The sequence below is a fragment of the Oncorhynchus tshawytscha genome, linkage group LG18, assembly GCF_018296145.1.
Source record: "Oncorhynchus tshawytscha isolate Ot180627B linkage group LG18, Otsh_v2.0, whole genome shotgun sequence".
Classification (NCBI taxonomy): domain Eukaryota; kingdom Metazoa; phylum Chordata; class Actinopteri; order Salmoniformes; family Salmonidae; genus Oncorhynchus; species Oncorhynchus tshawytscha.
Genome location: NC_056446.1, coordinates 46307042 through 46328991, shown reverse-complemented (window position 1 = coordinate 46328991; position 21950 = coordinate 46307042). Strand labels below are relative to the sequence as shown.

The 21950-nt window shown below is 43.7% G+C and overlaps 1 protein-coding gene across 1 annotated transcript; it reads right to left on the bottom strand.

Annotated features, from left to right (window-relative positions):
• Positions 1 to 1061: 1061 nt before the first annotated feature.
• Positions 1062 to 21825, bottom strand: rab10 (RAB10, member RAS oncogene family). Its single transcript, XM_024407218.2, has 6 exons — positions 21172 to 21825; positions 15562 to 15622; positions 11154 to 11292; positions 8608 to 8697; positions 2495 to 2596; positions 1062 to 1200 (listed from the first exon to the last, which is right to left on the bottom strand). Exons 1-6 carry the CDS (start codon positions 21296 to 21298, stop codon positions 1114 to 1116), a joined length of 606 nt encoding a protein of 201 aa, XP_024262986.1. The 5' UTR covers positions 21299 to 21825; the 3' UTR covers positions 1062 to 1113.
• Positions 21826 to 21950: the final 125 nt, after the last annotated feature.

Below are 21950 nucleotides of genomic sequence, written 5' to 3'. Positions count from 1 at the left end.
GGGGAGAAGAGAGAGGGGACAGGGGAGAAGAGAGAGGGACAGGGGAGAAGAGAGAGGGGACAGGGGAGAAGAGAGCGGGGACAGGGGAGAAGAGAGCGGGAGAGGGGAGAAGAGAGCGGGAGAGGGGAGAAGAGTGCGGGAGAGGGGAGAAGAGTGCGGGAGAGGGGAGAAGAGAGCGGGAGAGGGGAGAAGAGAGCGGGAGAGGGGACAAGGGAGAAGAGAGAGGGAGAGGGGACAAGGGAGAAGAGAGAGGGAGAGGGGACAAGGGAGAAGAGAGAGGGAGAGGGGACAAGGGAGAAGAGAGAGGGAGAGGGGACAAGGGAGAAGAGAGAGGGAGAGGGGACAAGGGAGAAGAGAGAGGGAGAGGGGACAGGGGAGAAGAGAGTGGGAGAGGGGACAGGGGAGAAGAGAGTGAGGGAGAGGGGACAGGGGAGAAGAGAGTGAGGGAGAGGGGACAGGGGAGAAGAGTGAGGGAGAGGGGACAGGGAGAAGAGTGAGGGAGAGGGGACAGGGGAGAAGAGTGAGGGAGAGGGGACAGGGGAGAAGAGTGAGGGAGAGGGGACAGGGGAGAAGAGTGAGGGAGAGGGACAGGGGAGAAGAGTGAGGGAGAGGGGACAGGGGAGAAGAGTGAAGGAGAGGGGACAGGGGAGAAGAGTGAGGGAGAGGGGACAGGGGAGAAGAGTGAGGGAGAGGGGACAGGGGAGAAGAGTGAGGGAGAGGGGACAGGGGAGAAGAGTGAGGGAGAGGGGACAGGGGAGAAGAGTGAGGGAGAGGGGACAGGGGAGAAGAGTGAGGGAGAGGGGACAGGGGAGAAGAGTGAGGGAGAGGGGACAGGGAGAAGAGAGAGAAGGGACAGGGAGAAGAGAGAGAAGGGACAGGGAGAAGAGAGAGAAGGGACAGGGAGAAGAGAGAGAAGGGACAGGGAGAAGAGAGAGAAGGGACAGGGGAGGAGAGAGAGAAGGGACAGGGAGAAGAGAGAGAAGGGACAGGGGAGGAGAGAGAATTGGTCAAGAGAATTGATGACAAAAGAGAGGGGATGAGTGTTAGAGAGTTAGCTACTAGAGATAAAGAGTGTGCATGTCAGTGTGTGTGAGGGAGGGACAGAGGGCTGTTCTAACTGCAGCACTTGCTCTTCCATCCTGTGACTCCACTCCCACCGCTGATGTCCACGTTTTCACTGTTGGGCTCTTTGACGGGCGTCTGCAACACACACCCACGTTACACACACATTATATATACAAACATTGCTTACACCACCATCATCACATATACAGTACCAGTCAAAGGTTTGGACCTACTGATTCATTTTTACTATTTTCTACATTGTAGAATAATAGTTAAGACATCAAAACTATGAAACACATATGGAATCATGTAGTAACCACAAATGTGTTAAACAAATCAAAATATATTTTAGATTTGAGATTCTTCAAAGTAGCCACCCTTTGCCTTGACAGCTTTGCACACTCTTGAATTCTCTCAACCAGCTTCATGAGGAATGCTTTTCCAACAGTCTTGAAGGAGTTCCCACATATGCTGAGCATTTGTTCGCTGCGTTTTCTTCAATCCGAGGTCCAACTCATCCCAAACCATCTCTATTGGGTTGAGGTCAGGTGATTGTGGAGGCCAGGTCATCTGATGCAGCACTCCATCACTCTCCTTCTTGGTAAAATAGCACTTACACAGCCTGGAGGTGTGTTGGTTGGGTCATTGTCCTGTTGAAAAACAAATAATAGTGGAACTAAGGCCAAACCAGATGGTTTAGCGTATCGCTGCAGAATGCTGTGGTAGTTATGCTGGTTAAGTGTGCCTTCCCTCTTAAATAAATCACGACAGTGTCAACAGCAAAGCACCCCTACACCTCCTCCTCCATGCTTCAAGGTGGGAACCACACATGTGGAGATCATCCGTTCACCTATCATCCGTTCACCTACTCGACGTCTCACAAACACGTCGATTGGAACCAAAAATAGCACATTTGGACTCATCAGACCAAAGGACAGACTTCCACTGGTCTAATGTCCATTGCTCGTGTTTCTTGGCCCAAGCAAGTCTCTTCTTCTTATTGGTGTCCTTTAGTAGTGGTTTATTTGCAGCAATTCAACCATGAAGGCCTGATTCATGCAGTCTCCTTGAACTTGAACTCTGTGAAACATTTATTTGGACTGCAAATCCACAAATTAACTTTTAACAAGGTGCACCTATTCCAGGTGACTACCTCCTGAAGCTGGTTGAGAGAATGCCAAGTGTGCCAAGCTGTCATCAAGGCAAAGGGTGGCTACTTTGAAGAGTCTCAAATATATTTAGGATTTGTTTAATACTTTTTTGGTTCCTACATGATTCCATGTGTTATTTTATAGTTTTGATGTCTTCACTATTATTCTACAATGTAGAAAAGAGTCAAATAAAGAAAAACCCTGGAATGAGTCGGTGTGTCCAGACGTTTGACTGGTAGTGTACATACACACATGCTACAGATACTAACACCACCAACCTTTCTGAGGATGTCTTCTGCTAGCGTGAGGAAAGCCTTCTCGATGCTGATGTTGGCCTTGGCACTCGTCTCAAAAAATCTAATACCATGTTCTCTGGCAATCTGAGAGAGAGTGAAAGAGGAGGACATGACTGATTATTTACTATAAAACTCTATAACAAATCTACTGTAAGGGAAACAAACACTTGCTACAGTGCCTTGCGAAAGTATTCGGCCCCCTTGAACTTTGCGACCTTTTGCCACATTTCAGGCTTCAAACATAAAGATATAAAACTGTATTTTTTTGTGAAGAATCAACAACAAGTGGGACACAATCATGAAGTGGAACGACATTTATTGGATATTTCAAACTTTTTTAACAAATCAAAAACTGAAAAATTGGACGTGCAAACTTATTCAGCCCCCTTAAGTTAATACTTTGTAGCGCCACCTTTTGCTGCGATTACAGCTGTAAGTCGCTTGGGGTATGTCTCTATCAGTTTTGCACATCGAGAGACTGACATTTTTTCCAATTCCTCCTTGCAAAACAGCTCGAGCTCAGTGAGGTTGGATGGAGAGCATTTGTGAACAGCAGTTTTCAGTTCTTTCCACAGATTCTCGATTGGATTCAGGTCTGGACTTTGACTTGGCCATTCTAACACCTGGATATGTTTATTTTTGAACCATTCCATTGTAGATTTTGCTTTATGTTTTGGATCATTGTCTTGTTGGAAGACAAATCTCCGTCCCAGTCTCAGGTCTTTTGCAGACTCCATCAGGTTTTCTTCCAGAATGGTCCTGTATTTGGCTCCATCCATCTTCCCATCAATTTTAACCATCTTCCCTGTCCCTGCTGAAGAAAAGCAGGCCCAAACCATGATGCTGCCACCACCATGTTTGACAGTGGGGATGGTGTGTTCAGAGTGATGAGCTGTGTTGCTTTTACGCCAAACATAACGTTTTGCATTGTTGCCAAAAAGTTCAATTTTGGTTTCATCTGACCAGAGCACCTTCTTCCACATGTTTGGTGTGTCTCCCAGGTGGCTTGTGGCAAACTTTAAACAACACTTTTTATGGATATCTTTAAGAAATGGCTTTCTTCTTGCCACTCTTCCATAAAGGCCAGATTTGTGCAATATACGACTGATTGTTGTCCTATGGACAGAGTCTCCCACCTCAGCTGTAGATCTCTGCAGTTCATCCAGAGTGATCATGGGCCTCTTGGCTGCATCTCTGATCAGTCTTCTCCTTGTATGAGCTGAAAGTTTAGAGGGACGGCCAGGTCTTGGTAGATTTGCAGTGGTCTGATACTCCTTCCATTTCAATATTATCGCTTGCACAGTGCTCCTTGGGATGTTTAAAGCTTGGGAAATCTTTTTGTATCCAAATCTGGCTTTAAACTTCTTCACAACAGTATCTCGGACCTGCCTGGTGTGTTCCTTGTTCTTCATGATGCTCTCTGCGCTTTTAACGGACCTCTGAGACTATCACAGTGCAGGTGCATTTATACGGAGACGTGATTACACACAGGTGGATTGTATTTATCATCATTAGTCATTTAGGTCAACATTGGATCATTCAGAGATCCTCACTGAACTTCTGGAGAGAGTTTGCTGCACTGAAAGTAAAGGGGCTGAATAATTTTGCACGCCCAATTTTTCAGTTTTTGATTTGTTAAAAAAGTTTGAAATATCCAATAAATGTCGTTCCACTTCATGATTGTGTCCCACTTGTTGTTGATTCTTCACAAAAAAATACAGTTTTATATCTTTATGTTTGAAGCCTGAAATGTGGCAAAAGGTCGCAAAGTTCAAGGGGGCCGAATACATTCGCAAGGCACTGTACGTGTTGCAGTAGACCTTCAGAAAAATAGAATAATGCAAAACATATCCTTGATTATCCAGCGAAGAAAACGATGCCCACTGAATGAATGACAAATGGACGGAATGGGCGATAATTGTGCAAGTTTGATTCACAATCTAATTTAAAATTAGGCCTAACTGAATGATAAGGTTGATTTAATTTAGAACAATAGTGTAATGAGGTTTGACAGCTCGCCTTGCAGAATGATAACATTATCTTTTACGTTTTGACAGCTCGCCTTGCAGAATGATAACATTATCTTTTACATTTTGACAACTCGCCTTGCAGAATGATAACATTATCTTTTACGTTTTGACAGCTCGCCTTGCAGAATGATAACATTATCTTTTACGTTTTGACAGCTCGCCTTGCAGAATGATAACATTATCTTTTACATTTTGACAACTCGCCTTGCAGAATGATAACATTATCTTTTACGTTTTGACAGCTCGCCTTGCAGAATGATAACATTATCTTTTACGTTTTGACAGCTCGCCTTGCAGAATGATAACATTATCTTTTACATTTTGACAACTCGCCTTGCAGAATGATAACATTATCTTTTACGTTTTGACAGCTCGCCTTGCAGAATGATAACATTATCTTTTACGTTTTGACAGCTCGCCTTGCAGAATGATAACATTATCTTTTACGTTTTGACAGCTCGCCTTGCAGAATGATAACATTATCTTTTACGTTTTGACAGCTCGCCTTGCAGAATGATAACATTATCTTTTACGTTTTACTTGGTAAAAAGAAGCCGTTCTTTGCTGCTTGGTTTACTGTAATTCCTCTACTAATCTAATTTATTGTAAGGGAAATAAAACAGGCTACTTGTTGCAGAAGGCCTTTAGAATAATGCAAAACATATCCTCTACGTTTATCCAAGTTGAAACGATGCCAGTCAGCCAATCAAAACTACACCGAAAACAATTTCACACATAAAAAGAACCTATAGACAAGATTAAATGGACAATAATCTGTTGAGTGACAATATTATCAGTTGTCAAATTGTAGATGAAGAGATGGATGCATCGTATGATAGACAGATGCAGAGAAAGGAGCAACCCAGTATCAAATCCTCCTTCAAAGTCACATGCAGATAAAACATTGTGATTTCTATATAGAATCTGAAAGAGTCTTTTTTAAAACACGTACCTTTGTCAAATAACTCATAATTCAATAGGTGCAGCTCTATTTCCAAATGTCACTTTTTCCTAGAATATCCCTGCAGTCGGCACATTACCACTCCCGCAGCGGCATTGCTTTGGCTACTAAGCAAACATTTTTAACATTATAACATATATAAGCTTTTTTTAAACATAATAAATGTAAAATATGCTATTTCTTTATGCAATTCATTCTTTACAGTTCATGCAATGGTGCTTTTGTTTAGGAATTCAGCAAAACATTTCACCAACCGACGGTTATATTATAATCTTTTTCATTTCTACTTTGTCAAACGAAAGTAGTTCCCTGAATTCCTATCGTATCTTGTAGTCATGGCAGATAATATTCCAATTTTTGGTGACTTTAATATTCACACGGAAAAGTCCACAGACCCACTCCAAAAGGCTTTCGGAGCCATCATCAACTCAGTGGGTTTTGTCCAACATGTCTCTGGACCTACTCACTGTCACAGTCATACTCTGGACCTAGTTCTGTCCCATGGAATAAATGTTGTGGATCTTAATGTTTTTCCTCATAATCCTGGACTATCGGACCACCATTTTATCACATTTGCAATCGCAACAAATAATCTGCTCAGACCCCAACCAAGGAGCATCAAAAGCTGTGCTATAAATTCTCTGACAACCCAAAGAGTCGGCCTATATCGAATCTCCCATTCCTCAAAAAAAAAATTGAAAGCTGTTCCGCAGCAACTCACTGCCTTCCTGAAGACCAACAATGTATACGATACTCTTCAGTCTGGTTTATGACCCCATCATAGCGCTGAGACTGCACTTGTGAAGGTGGTAAATTACCTTGTAATGACATCGGGCCGAGGCTCTGCATCTGTCCTCGTGCTCCTAGACCTTAGTGCTGCTTTCGATACCATCTATCACCACATTCTTTTGGAGAGATTGTAAACCCTAATTGGTCTACACAGACAAGTTCTGGTCTGGTTTAGATCTTATCTGTCAGAAAAATATCAGTTTGTCCTCTGACAAATCAACTGTAAATTTCAATGTTCCTCAAGGCTCCGATTTAGGACCACTATTGTTTTCACTATATATTTTACTTCTTGGGGATGTCATTCGGAAACATAATGTTAACTTTCAGTGCTATGCGGACGACACACAGCTGTATATTTAGATGAAACATGGTGAAGCCCCAAAATTGCCCTCCCTGGAAGCCTGTGTTTCAGATATAAGGAGTGGAGAGCAGCAAATGTTCTACTTTTAAACTTGGACAAAACAGAGATGCTAGTTCTAGGTCCCAAGAAACAAAGAGATCTTCTGTTGAATCTGACAATTAATCTTGGTTGTACAGTCATCTGAAATTAAACTGTGAAGGACCTCGGCGTTACTCTGCACCCAGATTTCTCTTTTGACGAACATATCAAGACTGTTTCAAGGACAGCTTTTTTCCATCTACGTAACATTGCAAAAATCTGAAACTTTGTCCAAAAATGAGGCCCGAAAAATGTATCCATACTTTTGTCACTTCTAGGTTAGACTACTGCAATGCTCTACTTTCCGGCTACCCGGATAAAGCACTAAATAAACTTCAGTTAGTGCTAAATACGGCTGCTAGAATCCTGACTAGAACCAAAACATATTAGTGAGTGAGACTCGGTCTCAACCTTTAAGTCTTTATTTTAGACTCATCTTTTCAGTAGATCCTATGATTGAGTGTAGTCTGGCCCAGAAGTGTGAAGGTAAACGGAAAGGCACTGGAGCGACGAACCTCCCTTGCTGTCTCTGCCTGGCCGGTTCCCCTCTCTCCACTGGGATTCGCTATTACTGAGTCACTGGCACTCTTCCAAGCTGTCCCTAGAAGGGGTGCGTCACTTGAGTGGGTTGAGTCACTTACGTGGTCTTCCTGTCTGGGTTGCCCACCCCCCTCCCCTCGGGTTTGTGGCGTGGCGGAGATCTTTGTGGCCTATACTTGGCCTTGTCTCAGGATAGTTGTTGGTGGTTGAAGATATCCCTCTTGTGGTCTGGGGGGCTGTGTTTTGGCAAAGTGGGTGGGGTTATATCTTGACTGATCGGCCCTGTCTGGCGGTATCGTCAGACGGGGCCACAGTGTTTCCTGACCCCTCCTGTCTCAGCCTCCAGTATTTATGCTACAATAGTTTGTGTCGGGGGACTAGGGTCAGTTTGTTATATCTGGAGTATTTCTCCTGTCTTATCCGGTGTCCTGTGTGAATTTAAGACGGCTCTCTCTAATTCTCTCTCTCGGAGGAGGAGGACCTGAGCCCTAGGACCATGCCTCAGGACTACCTGGCATGATGACTCCTTGCTGTCCCCAGTCCACCTGGCCGTGCTGCTGTTCCAGTTTCAACTGTTCTGCCTGCGGCTATGGATCCCTGACCTGTTCACCGGACGTGCTACCGGTCCCAGACCTGCTGTTTTCAACTCTCTAGAGACAGCAGGAGTGGTAGAGATACTCTGAATGATCGGCTATGAAAAGCCAACTGACATTTACTCCTGAGGTGCTGACCTGTTGCACCCTCGACAACTACTGTGATTATTATTATCTGACCCTGCTGGTCATCTATGAACATTTGAACATCTTGGCCATGTTCTGTTATAATCTCCACCCGGCACAGCCAGAAGAGCCAGAAGAGGACTGGCCACCCCTCAGAGCCTGGTTCCTCTAGGTTTTTTCCTAGGTTCTGGCCTTTCTAGGGAGTTTTTCCTAGCCACCGTACTTCTACACCTGCATTGCTTGCTGTTTGGGGTTTTAGGCTTGATTTCTGTATAGCACTTACAGAAATATCAGCAGATATAAGAAGGGCTTTATTAATACATTTGATTGATAGAATTATACAAAACATATCATTGATTATCTAAACAAATAACTACTGTTGTTATTTTGTTTAAATATGTATATATATTTCCACAAATATTTCTTCAAGCAATGAATCCTAGATAATAGTTACTGATTTGATTTGATTTGCACCATTTATCATATCTATATATCAACGTTTGCTGCACATTGCAGGTTGACATTGATGCTAAAGGCGACGCCTGGCAACGTTCTGACAGGCTGAAAGTCTACTGTTAATACAACATGGAGCCTATTGAAATGATAGTGTGTCTCACCTGCTCTCCCTTGGCTTTTGGTACCACCCTCTTGTCCTCCATGTCACACTTGTTGCCTAGCAGCATTCTCTCCACGTCCTCATTGGCATGCTGAAACACATATTACAGACTAACTCGAACCCCAACACATCACACAACACCCCGACGCATCGTCGTACAGACTGACCTTGGCGCATAATCGTACAGACTAACTAAGCCCAACAGTCTGCACTGTGTGTTGGGGTTAGTTAGTCTGTACGATGATGGGGTTAGTTAGTCTGTACTAACTAACCCCATCATAGTACAGACAAACCCCATCACAGTACAAACTAACCCCATCACAGTACAAACTAACCCCATCACAGTACAGACTAACCCCATCATAGTACAGACTAACCCCATCATAGTACAGACTAACCCCATCATAGTACAGACTAACCCCATCATAGTACAGACTAACCCCATCATAGTACAGACTAACCCCATCATAGTACAGACTAACCCCATCATAGTACAGACTAACCCCATCATAGTACAGACTAACCCCATCTGGCCCTCAATGAGGCAGTGAACGCTTTAGCAAGATTCTCTCTCCACAACTATATAACGTGTGTGTGAGATAGAGATATATATTAGTGTGTGTGTGTACACACTACCATTCAACAGTTTGGAATCACTTAGAAATGTCCTTGTTATTGAAAGAAAATCACTTTTTTTCTTCCATTAAAATAACATCAAATTGATCAGAAACAGTGTAGACATTGTTAATGTTGTAAATTACTATTGTAGCTGGAAACTGATGTTTTATATTTTGTACACACACACACACACACACACACACACATACAGTTAGGTTGGAGTAACTAAATCTCGTTTTTCAAACACTCCACAAATGCCTTAGGACATCTACTCGGTTAGGACATCTACTTAGTGCATGACACAAGTCATTTTTACAACAATTGTGTACAGACCGATTATTTCACTGTATCACAATTCCAGTGGGTCAGAAGTTTACATACACCAAGTTGACTGTGCCTTTAAGCAGCTTGGAAAATTCCAGAAAATTATGTCATGGCTTTAGAAGCTTCTGATAGGCTAATTTACATAATTTGAGTCGATTGGAGGAGTACCTGTGGATGTATTTCAAGGCCTACCTTCAAACTCAGTGCCTCTTTGTTTGACATGATGGGAAAATCAAAAGAAATCAGGCAGAAAAATAATTGTAGACCTCCACAAGTCTGGTTTATCCTTGGGAGCAATTTCCAACACCTGAAGGTACCACGTTCATCTGTACAAACAATAGTACGCAAGTATAAACACCATGGGACCACGCAGGCGTCATACCACTCAGGAAGGAGACGCGTTCCGTCTCCTAGAGATGAACGTACTTTGTTGTGAAAAGTGCAAATCAATCCCAGAACATTAGCAAAGGACCTTGTGAAGATGCTGGAGGAAACAGGTACAAAAGTATCTATATCCACAGTAAAACAAGTCCTGTATCGACATCATCTGAAAGGCCACTCAGCAAGGAAGAAACCACTGCTCCAAAACCGCCATAAAAAGCCAGACTACGGTTTACAACTGCACATGGGACAAAGATTGTACTTTTTGGATAAATGTCCTCTGGTCTGATGAACCATTGGCCATAATGATCATCGTTATGTTTGGAGGAAAAAGGGAGAGGCTTGCAAGCCGAAGAACATCATCCCAACCGTGAAGCACGGGGGTGTTAGCATCATGTTGTGGGGGTGCTTTGCTGCAGGAGGGACTGGTGCACTTCACAAAATAGATGGCATCATGAGGATGAAAATTATGTGGATATATTGAAGCAACAACTCAAGACATCAAATGAAAGTTTATTTGTCATGTGCACCGAATACAACAGGTGTAGGTAGACCTCACAGTGAAATGCCGAATACAACAGGTGTAGGTAGACCTCACAGTGAAATGCCGAATACAACAGGTGTAGGTAGACCTCACAGTGAAATGCTTACATACAGGCTCTAACCAATAGTGCAAAAAAGGTGTTAGGTGAACAATAGGTAGGTAAAGAAATAAAACAACAATAAAAAGACAGTCAGAAAGTTCAATCTTGGTCGCAAATGGGTCTTCCAAATGGACAATGACCCAAGCATACTTCCAAAGTTGTGGAAAAATGGCATAAGGACAACAAAATCAAGGTATTGGAGTGGCCATCACAAAGCCCTGACCTCAATCCTATTGAAAATGTGTGGGCAGAACTGAAAATGTGTGTGCGAGCAAGGAGGCCTACAAACCTGACTCAGTTACACCAGCTCTGTCAGGAGGAATGGGCCAAAATTCCCCAAACTGTGGGAAGCTTATGGAAGGCTACCCGAAATATTTGACCCAAGTTCAACAATTTAAAGGCAATGCTACCAAATACTAATTGAGTGTATGTAAACTTCTGACGCACTGGGAATGTGATGAAAGAAATACAAGCTGAAATAAATCCCTCTTCTATTATTCTGACATTTCACATTCTTAACTGTATCTCTATCTATATGTGTGTGGGAATGTGTGCGTGTGTATAATGTCCGTGTGTGTACCTCGTCGATGTTGCGGAGCCACTTGCTGATGTTCTCGAAGCTCTTGGCGTTGGTGATGTCATAGACCAGCATGATGCCCATGGCGCCTCGGTAGTAGGACGTGGTGATGGTGTGGAACCGCTCCTGACCAGCAGTGTCCCTGTTAAACACATTATATACAATTGAAGTCAGAAGTTTACATACACCTTAGCCAAATACAATGAACTCAGTTTTTCACAATTCCTGACATTTAATCCTAGTAGAAATTCCCTGTCTTACGTCAGTTAGGATCACCACTTCATTTTAAGAATGTGAAATGTCAGAATAATAGTAGAGATAATTATTTATTTCAGCTTTTATTTCTTTCATCACATTCCCAGTGGGTCAGAAGTTTACATACACTCAAATAGTATTTGGTAGCATTGCCTTTAAATTGTTTAAGTTGGGTCAAATATTTCGGGTAGTATTCCACAAGCTTCCCACAATAAGTTGGGTGAATTTTGGCCCATTCCTCCTGACAGAGCTGGTGTAACTGAGTCAGGTTTGTAGGCCTCCTTGCTCGCACACGCATTTTCAGTTCTGCCAACAAATTTTCTTTAGGATTGAGGTCAGGGCTTTGTGATGGCCACTCCAATACCTTGACTTTGTTGTCTTTAAGCCATTTTTCCACAACTTTGGAAGTATGCTTGGGGTCATTGTCCATTTGCGACAAAGCATTTAGTCTTAACTGATGTCTTAAGATGTTGCTTCAACATCTATTTTGTGAAGTGCACCAGTCCCTCCTGCAGCAAAGCACCCCCACAACACGATGCTGCCACCCCCGTGCTTCACCGTTGGGATGGTGTAGTTGCAAACCGTAGTCTGGCTTTTTTATGGCGGTATTGGAACAGAGGCTTCTTCCTTGCTGAGCGGCCTTTCAGGTTATGTCGATATAGGACTCGTTTTTACTGTGGATATAGATACTTTTGTACCTGTTTCCTCCAGCATCTTCACAAGGTCCTTTGCTGTTGTTCTGGGATTGATTTGCACTTTTCTCACCAAAGTACGTTCATTTCTAGAAGACAGAATGCGTCTCCTTCCTGAGCCATACGACGGTTGTGTGGTCCCATGGTGTTTATACTTGCGTACTATTGTTTGTACAGACGAACATGGTACCTTCAGGTGTTTGGAAATTGCTCCTGAGGATGAACCAGACTTGGAAGTCTACAATTAATAAATAAAAGCTGAAATAAATCACTCTACTATTATTCTGACATTTCACATTCTTAAAATGAAGTGGTGATCCTAACTGACCTAAGACAGGGATTGTTTTTTAAATGCATTTGGCTAAGGTGTATGTGAACTTCTGACTTCAACTGTATATACAGATACACACACGGTTGACAACCTACTCATTCAAGGTTTTTTAAATTTGACTATTTTCTACATTGTAGAATAATAGTGAAGACATCAAAACTATGAAATAACACATATGTAATCATGTTGTAACCAAAAAAGATTATTCAAAGTAGCCACCCTTTGCCTTGACAGCTTTGCATACTTTTTAAACTCCTGGCATTCTGTCAAGCATCTTCATGAGGAATGCTTTTCCAACAGTATTGAAGGAGTTCCCACATATGCTGAGCACTTGTTGGCTGCCTTTCCTTCACTCTGTGGTCCAAGTCATCCAAATTGATTCGAGGTCGGGTGATTGTGGAGGCCAAGTTATCTGATGCAGCACTCCATCACTCTCCTTCTTGGTCAAATAGCCCTTAAACAACCTGGAGGTGTTTTGGGTCATTGTGCTGTTGAAAAACAAATGACAGTCCCACTCAGCCCAAACCAGATGGCATGACATATCGCTGCAGAATGCTGTGGTAGCCATGCTGGTTAAGTGTGCCATGAATTCTAAATGAATCACTGAGTGTCACCAGCAAAGCACCATCACACCACCTCCTCCATGCTTCATGGTGGGAACCACAAACGTGGAGCTCATCCATTCACCTACTCTGCGTCTCACATAGACACAGTGCTTGGAACCAAAAATCTCAAATTTGGACTTATCAGACTAAAGAACCGATTTCCACCTGTCTAACATCCATTGCTTGTGTTTCTTGGCCCAAGCAAGTCTCTTCTTATTGGTGTTCTTTAGTAGTGTTTTTTTTTGCAGCAACTTCGACCATGGAGGCCTGATTCACACAGTCTCCTCTGAACAGTTGATGATGAGATGTGTCTGTTACTCCGTGAAGCATTTATTTGGGCTGCAATCTGAGGCTGGTAACTCTAATGAACTTATCCTCTGCAGCAGAGGGAACTCTAATGAACTTATCCTCTGCAGCAGAGGTAACTCAGGGTCTGAGGTTGGTAAATCTAATGAACTTATCCTCTGCAGCAGAGGTAACTCAGGGTCTGAGGTTGGTAAATCTAATGAACTTATCCTCTGCAGCAGAGGTAACTCAGGGTCTGAGGTTGGTAAATCTAATGAACTTATCCTCTGCAGCAGAGGTAACTCTGGGTCTTTCCTGTGGCGGTCCTCATGAGAGACAGTTTCATCATAGTGCTTGAAGGTTTTTGCGACTGCACTTGAAGAAATGTCAAAGTTCCTGAAATGTTCCGTATTGACTGACCTTCATGTCTTGAAGTAATGATGGACTGTCATTTCTCTTTGCTTATTTGAGCTGTTCTTGACATAATATGGACTTGGTCTTTTAAAAATCGGGCCATCTTCTGTATACCACCCCTACCTTGTCACAACACAACTGATTGACTCAAACGCAATAAGGAAAGAAATTCCACAAATTAACTTTTAACAAGCACACCTGTTAATTAAAATGCATTCCAGGTGACTACCTCATGAAGCTGGTTGAGAGAATGCCAAGAGTGTGCAAAGCTGTCATCGAGGCAAAGGGTGGCTACTAAAATATATTTTGATTTGTTTAACCCTTTTGTGGTAACAACATGATTTCATATGTGTTACTTCATAGTTTTGATGTCTTCACGATTATTCTACAATGTAGAAAATAGTAAAAAATAAAGAAACCCTTGAACGAGTAGGTGTCCAAAAGTTTGACTGTTACTGAATATATAAAAATAACTAAATACACATTACTTGTGTGTTAATGAGAAAAAGGACAAGGGGCCTAAATGCTTTCTGAATGCACTGTGTACAGTGGGTGTGTTTGTCACGAGGACAGGGCTCCAGAGTTCCTCTGTAGAGAACCTTCAAGAAGGTCAACCATCTCTGCAGCACTCTACCAATCAGGCCTTTATGGTAGAGAGGCCAGACGGAAGCCAAAAGGTACCTAAAAAGACTCTCAGACAATGGGGGAAAAAACAAGATTCTCTGAACTGATGAAACCAAGATTGAACTCTTTGGCCTGAATGCCAAGCATCACATCAGGAGGAAACCTGACACCATCCCTACGGTGAAGCATGGTGGTGGTAGCATCATGCTGTGGGGATGTTTTTCAGCGGCAGGGACTGAAAGACTAGGCAGGATTAAGGGAAAGATGAACGGAGCAAAGTACAGAGAGATCCTTGATGAAAACCTGCTCCAGAGCACTCAGGACCTGACTGGGGCAAAGGTTCACCTTCCAACAGGACTACGACCCTAAGCACACAGCCAAGACAACGCATGAGTGGCTTCGGGACAAGTCTCTGAATGTCCTTGAGTGGCCCAGCCAGAGCCTAGACTTGAACCCGATCTAACCTCTGGAGAGACCTGAAAATAGCTGTGTAGTGACGCTCCCCATCCAACCTGACAGAGCTTGAGAGGATCTGCAGAGAAGAATGGGAGAAACTCCACAAATACAGGTGTGCCAAACTTGTAGCATCATACATAAAAAGACTTGAAGCTGTAATCGCTGCCAAAGGTTAAAGTACTGAGTAAAAGGTCTGAATACTTACGTAAATGTATTATTTCATTTTTAAAAATTTTTGCCCCCAGAACAACCTCAATTCATCAGGGTATGGACTCAACAAGGTGTTGAAAGCCTTCCACAGAGATGCTGGCCCATGTTGACTCCATTGCTTCACACAGTTGTGTCAAGTTGGTTGGATGTCCTTTGGGTGGTGGAACATTCTTGAGCACGGAAAACCCAGCAGCGTTGCAGCTCTCGACACAAACCGGTGCGCCTGGCACCTACTACCATACCCCATTCAAAGGCACCTAAATCTTGTCTTGCCCATTCACCCTCTGAATAACACACATACACAATCCATGTCTCAAGGTTTAAAAGCCTTCTTTAACCTGTCTCCTCCCCTTCATCTCCACTGATTGAAGTGGATTTAAGAAGTGACGTCAATAAGGGATCATAGCTTTCACCTGGATTCACCTGGTCAGTCTGTCATGGAAAGAGCAGGTGTTCCTAATGTTTTATGCACTCAGTGTAGCAGGTGGTGATGGCGTTGAACCGCTCCGATGCGTCACTGTTACACCTCCTCCACTCACCATATCTGTAGTTTGATTTTCTTTCCTTGGAGTTCAACAGTTTTGATCTTGAAGTCTATTCCTGGAAAACACACAGAAACAAAGAAACGCACATTAACAGAGCAGAGCCCCTTAAAAGGTCTGTTACAGACCCAACTCATTTCAGAAAGACATGTAAATAATAGATCTGTCACTCACCGCAAACCAGTCTGATAAGCATTATCCATTCTATGTGCCATTTTTCTATGCTTCCCCTTCAGAAGTTTCATTTTGGTTTTTTACTTTCAGTTTTGTACATCATGTGAAAAGATGTAACAATTTTAGAAACCAGGAAATTAGGTATTTAATATATGCATCCTTTAAAAACAGGAATGTCAACAGTAGGGCTGTCCAACCCAAGTCTTTTGAGCAAGCGCAAAATGTTTAAGTGTATTTTTCATATATACACCTATGTGTTTGAATTCAAATCAACTATAGAGATTGTCAGATGCTTTAAGCACACTGTTTGACAAAATCATTCAGACACAAATGACTCAGAGACCTCCTACCGACCACTCCTGAAGGTGCCAGTAATACGGTACAACCAGGGGACAGCAAACTGTTTCAGCCGAGCGCCAACCATTTCTACTGATCTGCCAGTTAGGGCATGTTTTCATAGAACAGTTTAATTTATAATAACGTCTTTGAATCTCAAGATCATTGTTATGTGGTTAATATTCTAAATGAGAATTAAACAAATATAAAACTTATTGCCAACTCTGTAAAAACAGCCTACATAAAACAAACAAATAAAAACATTGCAGCCTGCAAGTAAAACATATTCTGATGTAAATAAATGTGGTATAAATCACATGTGGATCTGTTGGGGCGGATTGGGTATAAAGGTTTCCGGGATGATGGTGTTGATGTAGTCATTTAGGCAGGTTACCTTCACATTCTTGGGCACAGGGACTACGGTGGTCTGCTTGAAACATGTAGGCATTACAGACTCGGTCAGGGAGAGGTTGAAAATATCAGTGTAGACACTTGACTCTCACTCTTCCACCAAGGCACCTGCAAGTTTCCCAGACATTTCTGTGGGGGGGAGCCCTCACCCTCCGATCCAACAGGTCCCAAACGATCTGGGCTCCTCACTGGCAATGGCAGAACACTGACATCCCTGTCTTGCAGGAAATCAGCCATACTGCTCGTTCTGTGTGTGGTGGCATTGTCATGCTGGAGGGTCATGTCAGGATGAGCCTGCAGGAAGGGTACCACAGGATGTCTTCCATGTAATGCACAGCGTAGATACGATAAACATGGCTCACTCGAGACACGCTATCAGAAACGGTACGGCCACCTGGTTTCTTCACACATCGCACAGACAGAAACAAACGTCTCTCTGGTAAGAAGGGCGGGGCTATATGCCTTATGATTAACAAGTTGTGGTGTGATCATAACAACATACAGGAACTCAAGTATTTTTGTTCACCTGACCTAGAATTCCTTACAATCAAATGCCGACTGCCAAGAGAATTCTCTTCGATTATAATCACAGCCGTGTATATCCCCCCCAGATTAACAAGGCTAATCTGAAAACAAGGCTCCCTAAACTGTATCATCATATCAAATACCCGGGATGGAAAAATTCTGGATCATTGTTACTCTAACTTCAGCAACGCATTCAAAGCCCTCCCTCACCCTCCTTTTGGCAAATCTGACCCCGACTCCATTTTGTTGCTCCCAGCCTATAGACAGAAACTTAAACAGGAAACGCCCGTGCTCAGGTCTGTTCAACGCTGGTCCGACCAATCTCATTCCACGCTTCCAGATTGCTTCGATCACGTGGACTGGGATGTGTTCCAGATAGCATCAGACAACAATATTCATGAATACGCTGATTTGGTGAGCGAGTTAATTAGCAAGTGCATCGGTGATGTTGTACTCATGGAGACAATTAAAATCTTCCCCAACCAGAAACCGTGGATTGACAGCAGCATTTGCGCAAAACTGAAAGGGTGAACCACTGCTTTTAACCAGGGCAAGGCGCCGAATACAAACAGAATACAAACAGCACAGCTATTCCCTCCACAAGGCAATCAAACAAGCTAAGCGTCAGTATAGAGACAAAGTAGAGTCGCAATTCAATGGCTCAGACACATGTATGTGGCCGGGTCTACAGTCAATTACGGACTACAAAAAGAAAACCAGCCCCGCCGCGGACCAGGATGTCTTGCTCCCAGACAGACTAAATAACTTCTTTGCTCGCTTTGAGGACAGTATAGTGCCACTGACACAGCCCGCTACAAAAACCTGCGGACTCTCCTTCACCGCAGCCTAAGTGAGTAAAAAATTTGAACGTGTTAACCCTCGCAAAACTGCCTTCCAAGATGGCATCCCTAGCCGCATCCTCAGAGCATTCGCAGATTGGTGTGTTTACGGACATATTCAATCAATCCTTATCCCAGTCTGCTGTCCCCACATGCCTCAAGAGGGCCACCATTGTTCCTGTTCCCAAGAAAGCGAAGGTAACCGAGCTAAATGACTACCGCCCCGTAGCACTCACTTCCGTCATCATGAAGTGCTTTGAGAGACTAGTCAAGTACCATATCACCTCCACCCTACCTGACACCCTAGACTCACTCCAATGTGCTTACCGCCCCAACATGTCCACAGATGACGCAATCGCAATAACACTGCCCTAACCCATCTGGACAAGAGGAATACCTATGTGAAAATGCTGTTCATCGACTACAGCTCAGCATTTAACACCATAGTACCATCCAAACTCATCATTAATCTCAAGATCCTGGGTCTCGGCCCCGCCCTGTGCAACTGGGTACTGGACTTTGACGGGACACCCCCAGGTGGTGAGGGTAGGTAACAACATCTCCACCCCGCCAATCCTCAACAATGGGGCCTCACAAGGGTGCGGATCTCAGCCCTCTCCTGTACTCCCTGTTCACCCACGACTGCGTGGTCATGCACACCTCCAACTCAATCATCAAGTTTGCAGACGGCACTACAGTGGTAGGCTTGATTACCAATAACGACGAGGCGGTACAGGGAGGAGGTGAGGGCACTCGGAGTGTGGTGTCAGGAAAATAACCTCACACTCAACGTCAACAAAACTAAGGAGATGATTGTGGACTTCAGGAAACAGCAGAGGGAACACCCCCCTATCCACATCGATGGAACAGTAGTGGAGAAGGTGGAAAGTTTTAAGTTCCTCGGCGTACACATCACGGACAAACTGAATTGGTCCACCCACACAGACAGCGTTGGGAAGAAGGCGCAGCAGCGCCTCTTCATCCTCAGGAGGCTGAAGAAATTTGGCTTGTCACCAAAAGCACTCACAAACTTTTACAGATGCACAATTGAGAGCATCCTGTCGGGCTGTATCACCGCCTGGTACGGCAACTGCTCCGCCCACAACCGTAAGGCTCTCCAGAGGGTAGTGAGGTCTGCACAACGCATCACCGGGGGCAAACTACCTACCCTACAGGACACCTACACCACCCGATGTCAGAGGAAGGCCAAAAAGATCATCAAGGACAACAACCACCCGAGCCACTGCCTGTTCACCCCGCTATCATCCAGAAGGTGAGGTCAGTATAGGTGCATTAAAGCAGGGACCGAGAGACTGAAAAACAGCTTCTATCTCAAGGCCATCAGACTGCTAAACAGCCACCACTAACATTGAGTGGCTGCTGCCAACATACTGACTCAACTCCAGCCACTTTAATAATGGAAATTGATGTAAAAAAAATGTATCACTAGCCACTTTAATAATAAAAAATTGGATGTAATAAATGTATCACTAGTTACTTTAAACAATGCCACTTTACATAATGTTTACATACCTTACATTACTCATCTCATATGTATATACTGTACTCGATACCATCTACTGCATCTTGCCTATGCCGTTCGGCCATCGCTCATCCAGATATTTATATATTATTATTCATTCCTTTACACTTGTGTGTTTAAGTATGTGTTGTGAATATGTTGTGAAATTGTTAGATTACTTGTTAGATATTACTGCATGGTCGGAACTAGAAGCACAAGCATTTCGCTACACTCGTATTAACATCTGCTAACCATGTGTATGTGACCAATAAAATCTGATTTGAATCCGACCATCACCCCTAGTGAAACAAAACCGCGACTCGTCAGTGAAGAGCACTTTTTGCCAGTCTTGTCTGGTCCAGCGACGGTGGGTTTGTGCCCCATAAGCAATGTTGTTGCCAGTGATGTCTGGTGAGGACCTGCCTTACAACAAGCCTACAAGCCCTCAATCCATCCTCTCTCAGCCTATTGTGGACAGTCTGAGCACTGTTGGAGGGATTGTGTGTTCCTGGTGTAACTCGGGCAGTTGTTGTTGCCATCCTGTACCTGTCCCGCAGGTGTGATGTTCAGATGTACCGATCCTGTGCAGGTGTTGTTACACTTGGTCTGCCACTGCGAGGATGATCAGCTGTCCGTCCTGTCTCCCTGTAGCACTGTCTTAGGCGTCTCACAGTACGGACATTGCAATTTATTTCCCTGGCCACATCTGTAGTCCTCATGCCTCCTTGCAGCATGCCTAAGGCACGTTCACGCAGAGGAGCAGGGACCCTGGGCATCTTTCTTTTTGTGTTTTTCAGAGTCAGTAGAAAGGCCTCTTCAGTGTCCTACGTTTTCGTAACTGTGACCTTAATTGCCTACCGTCTGTAAGCTGTTAGTGTCTTAACGACCGTTCCACACTGAAAGTCACTGAGCTTCTCAGTACCGGCCATTCTACTGCCGTTTTCCATGGAGATTGCATGCCTGCGTACTCAATTTTATACACCCATCAGCAACAGGGGTGTCCACATACTTTTGTAGTGTATATGTTTAGTGTAGTGTATATGTTTGAATTTTCAAACTAGATTTCATTGGGAAGGCAGTCACTTTTGCATGCAAAAACACAGAATCCTACTCATTACTCCACGTGCTTAATTATATCAGTTTTGTTTTGAGCTGACATTGTTGTGGGCTTCTAACGGTCACCTGGCTCACTGTCCGGTTGGCAACCCCCAAAACGTTCACCCGCTGCAAAACACGTTTACCCGGGAGCACAGGCCAGATTAATCGAATCCCCTCGGCTAAACCCTGCCCATCTCTGCAATGTCTCTTCTTAAAATCTGATTTTAAACCTAACCATAATCTAAACCACACGGTTAACATTATGCCGAACCCCAACCTTAAATTAATTCCAAAAATAAATGATGTTTGCATGAATTTTTACGACATTGACTTTGTGGCTGTGGTAATTAGTGCCAACCCTGATGCCGGCATTTCTAGATACATAGTTACACCAGTTTAGCTACATGGTATGAAAAACAAGGAGGTTTACAATAGTCAAAAGGCAGCTAAATGTCTTTAAATCTAGACTAGTTAGTTGGTAGTCGTTAGCATGGCTAGACCAAGTATGTAGACACACAAATGGCTTAAGTGAAACTTTAGCAATAACTGACTTTAATTCAGGGATAATGCACCTGAAACAAACGGGCTAACTTGACTGGCATTGTGTCATTATAACGTTTAACTAACCATTTACTACATTCAAAGTTGAGTTAACAGCTGTGGCCCCGGGAGGGTCGACACCCCCCGGTCCCGGTACCTCACCTATGGTGGAGATGAAGGTGGTGTTGAAGGCGTCGTCTGAGAAGCGGAACAGCACGCAGGTCTTCCCCACGCCCGAGTCCCCGATCAGCAGGAGCTTGAAGAGCAGGTCGTAGGTCTTCTTCGCCATCGAGAAACCAGATGTGTTCACCGGACAGACGAGAAACTATCTCCCGCAGGTCTAGAGAGCCAGCGCGAGTTACGAGCAGAGAGGTGGAATATCAGCGTGTGATTATGATATTGTTGATGTCCAAGTTAGTTTGATAGTTAACTAAATATCGCAGAGGGTAGAGTGTCGCAACCGTATCCGATGTGTAACTAATGTTATTTCCAAAAACAGAACCGTTTCTCTTACAGCATGTGAATAAAAAATATATATATTCTCCCGTGTGATTCCCCTTTTCTTTCTCTCACCCTGCCGAGACAAAATGGCTCCCCGACTTACTCTTTCTTCAAACTACCACCGAGCTCATTAAACTGATCGGCATACCCCGTTATTCCAAACATTTTGGGACTCTCGATCAAGAAGAATTGTAAATTTTTGGAGGTCAAATTACCGATCTTATCACATTATTTGTTTTGTCAAATGATTAGCCGAATAGACTGTCGCCTTCGAATACAGCCACCTCGGCGACACCCTAGTTTACATACACGCCTACTCTCTGACACTATTGTCAAAAATTACGCTCGGCGATTGGCTCTGGGAACTGTTTGTCAAATATACAGCTGAATCCGATTGGTCAGATTGTCAACTGTCAAGGGGTGGTTGACATGTAGGGAAG

Coding starts and splice junctions, on each gene's coding strand:
- rab10 (XM_024407218.2), bottom strand. CDS start 21,298: ATGGCGAAGAAGACCTACGACCTGCTCTTCAAGCTCCTGCTGATCGGG. Junction 8,698..11,153: donor GGCTCCGCAACATCGACGAG/GTACACACACGG, acceptor TATGTGTTTCAG/CATGCCAATGAGGACGTGGA. Junction 2,597..8,607: donor CAAAAGCCAAGGGAGAGCAG/GTGAGACACACT, acceptor ACTCTCTCTCAG/ATTGCCAGAGAACATGGTAT.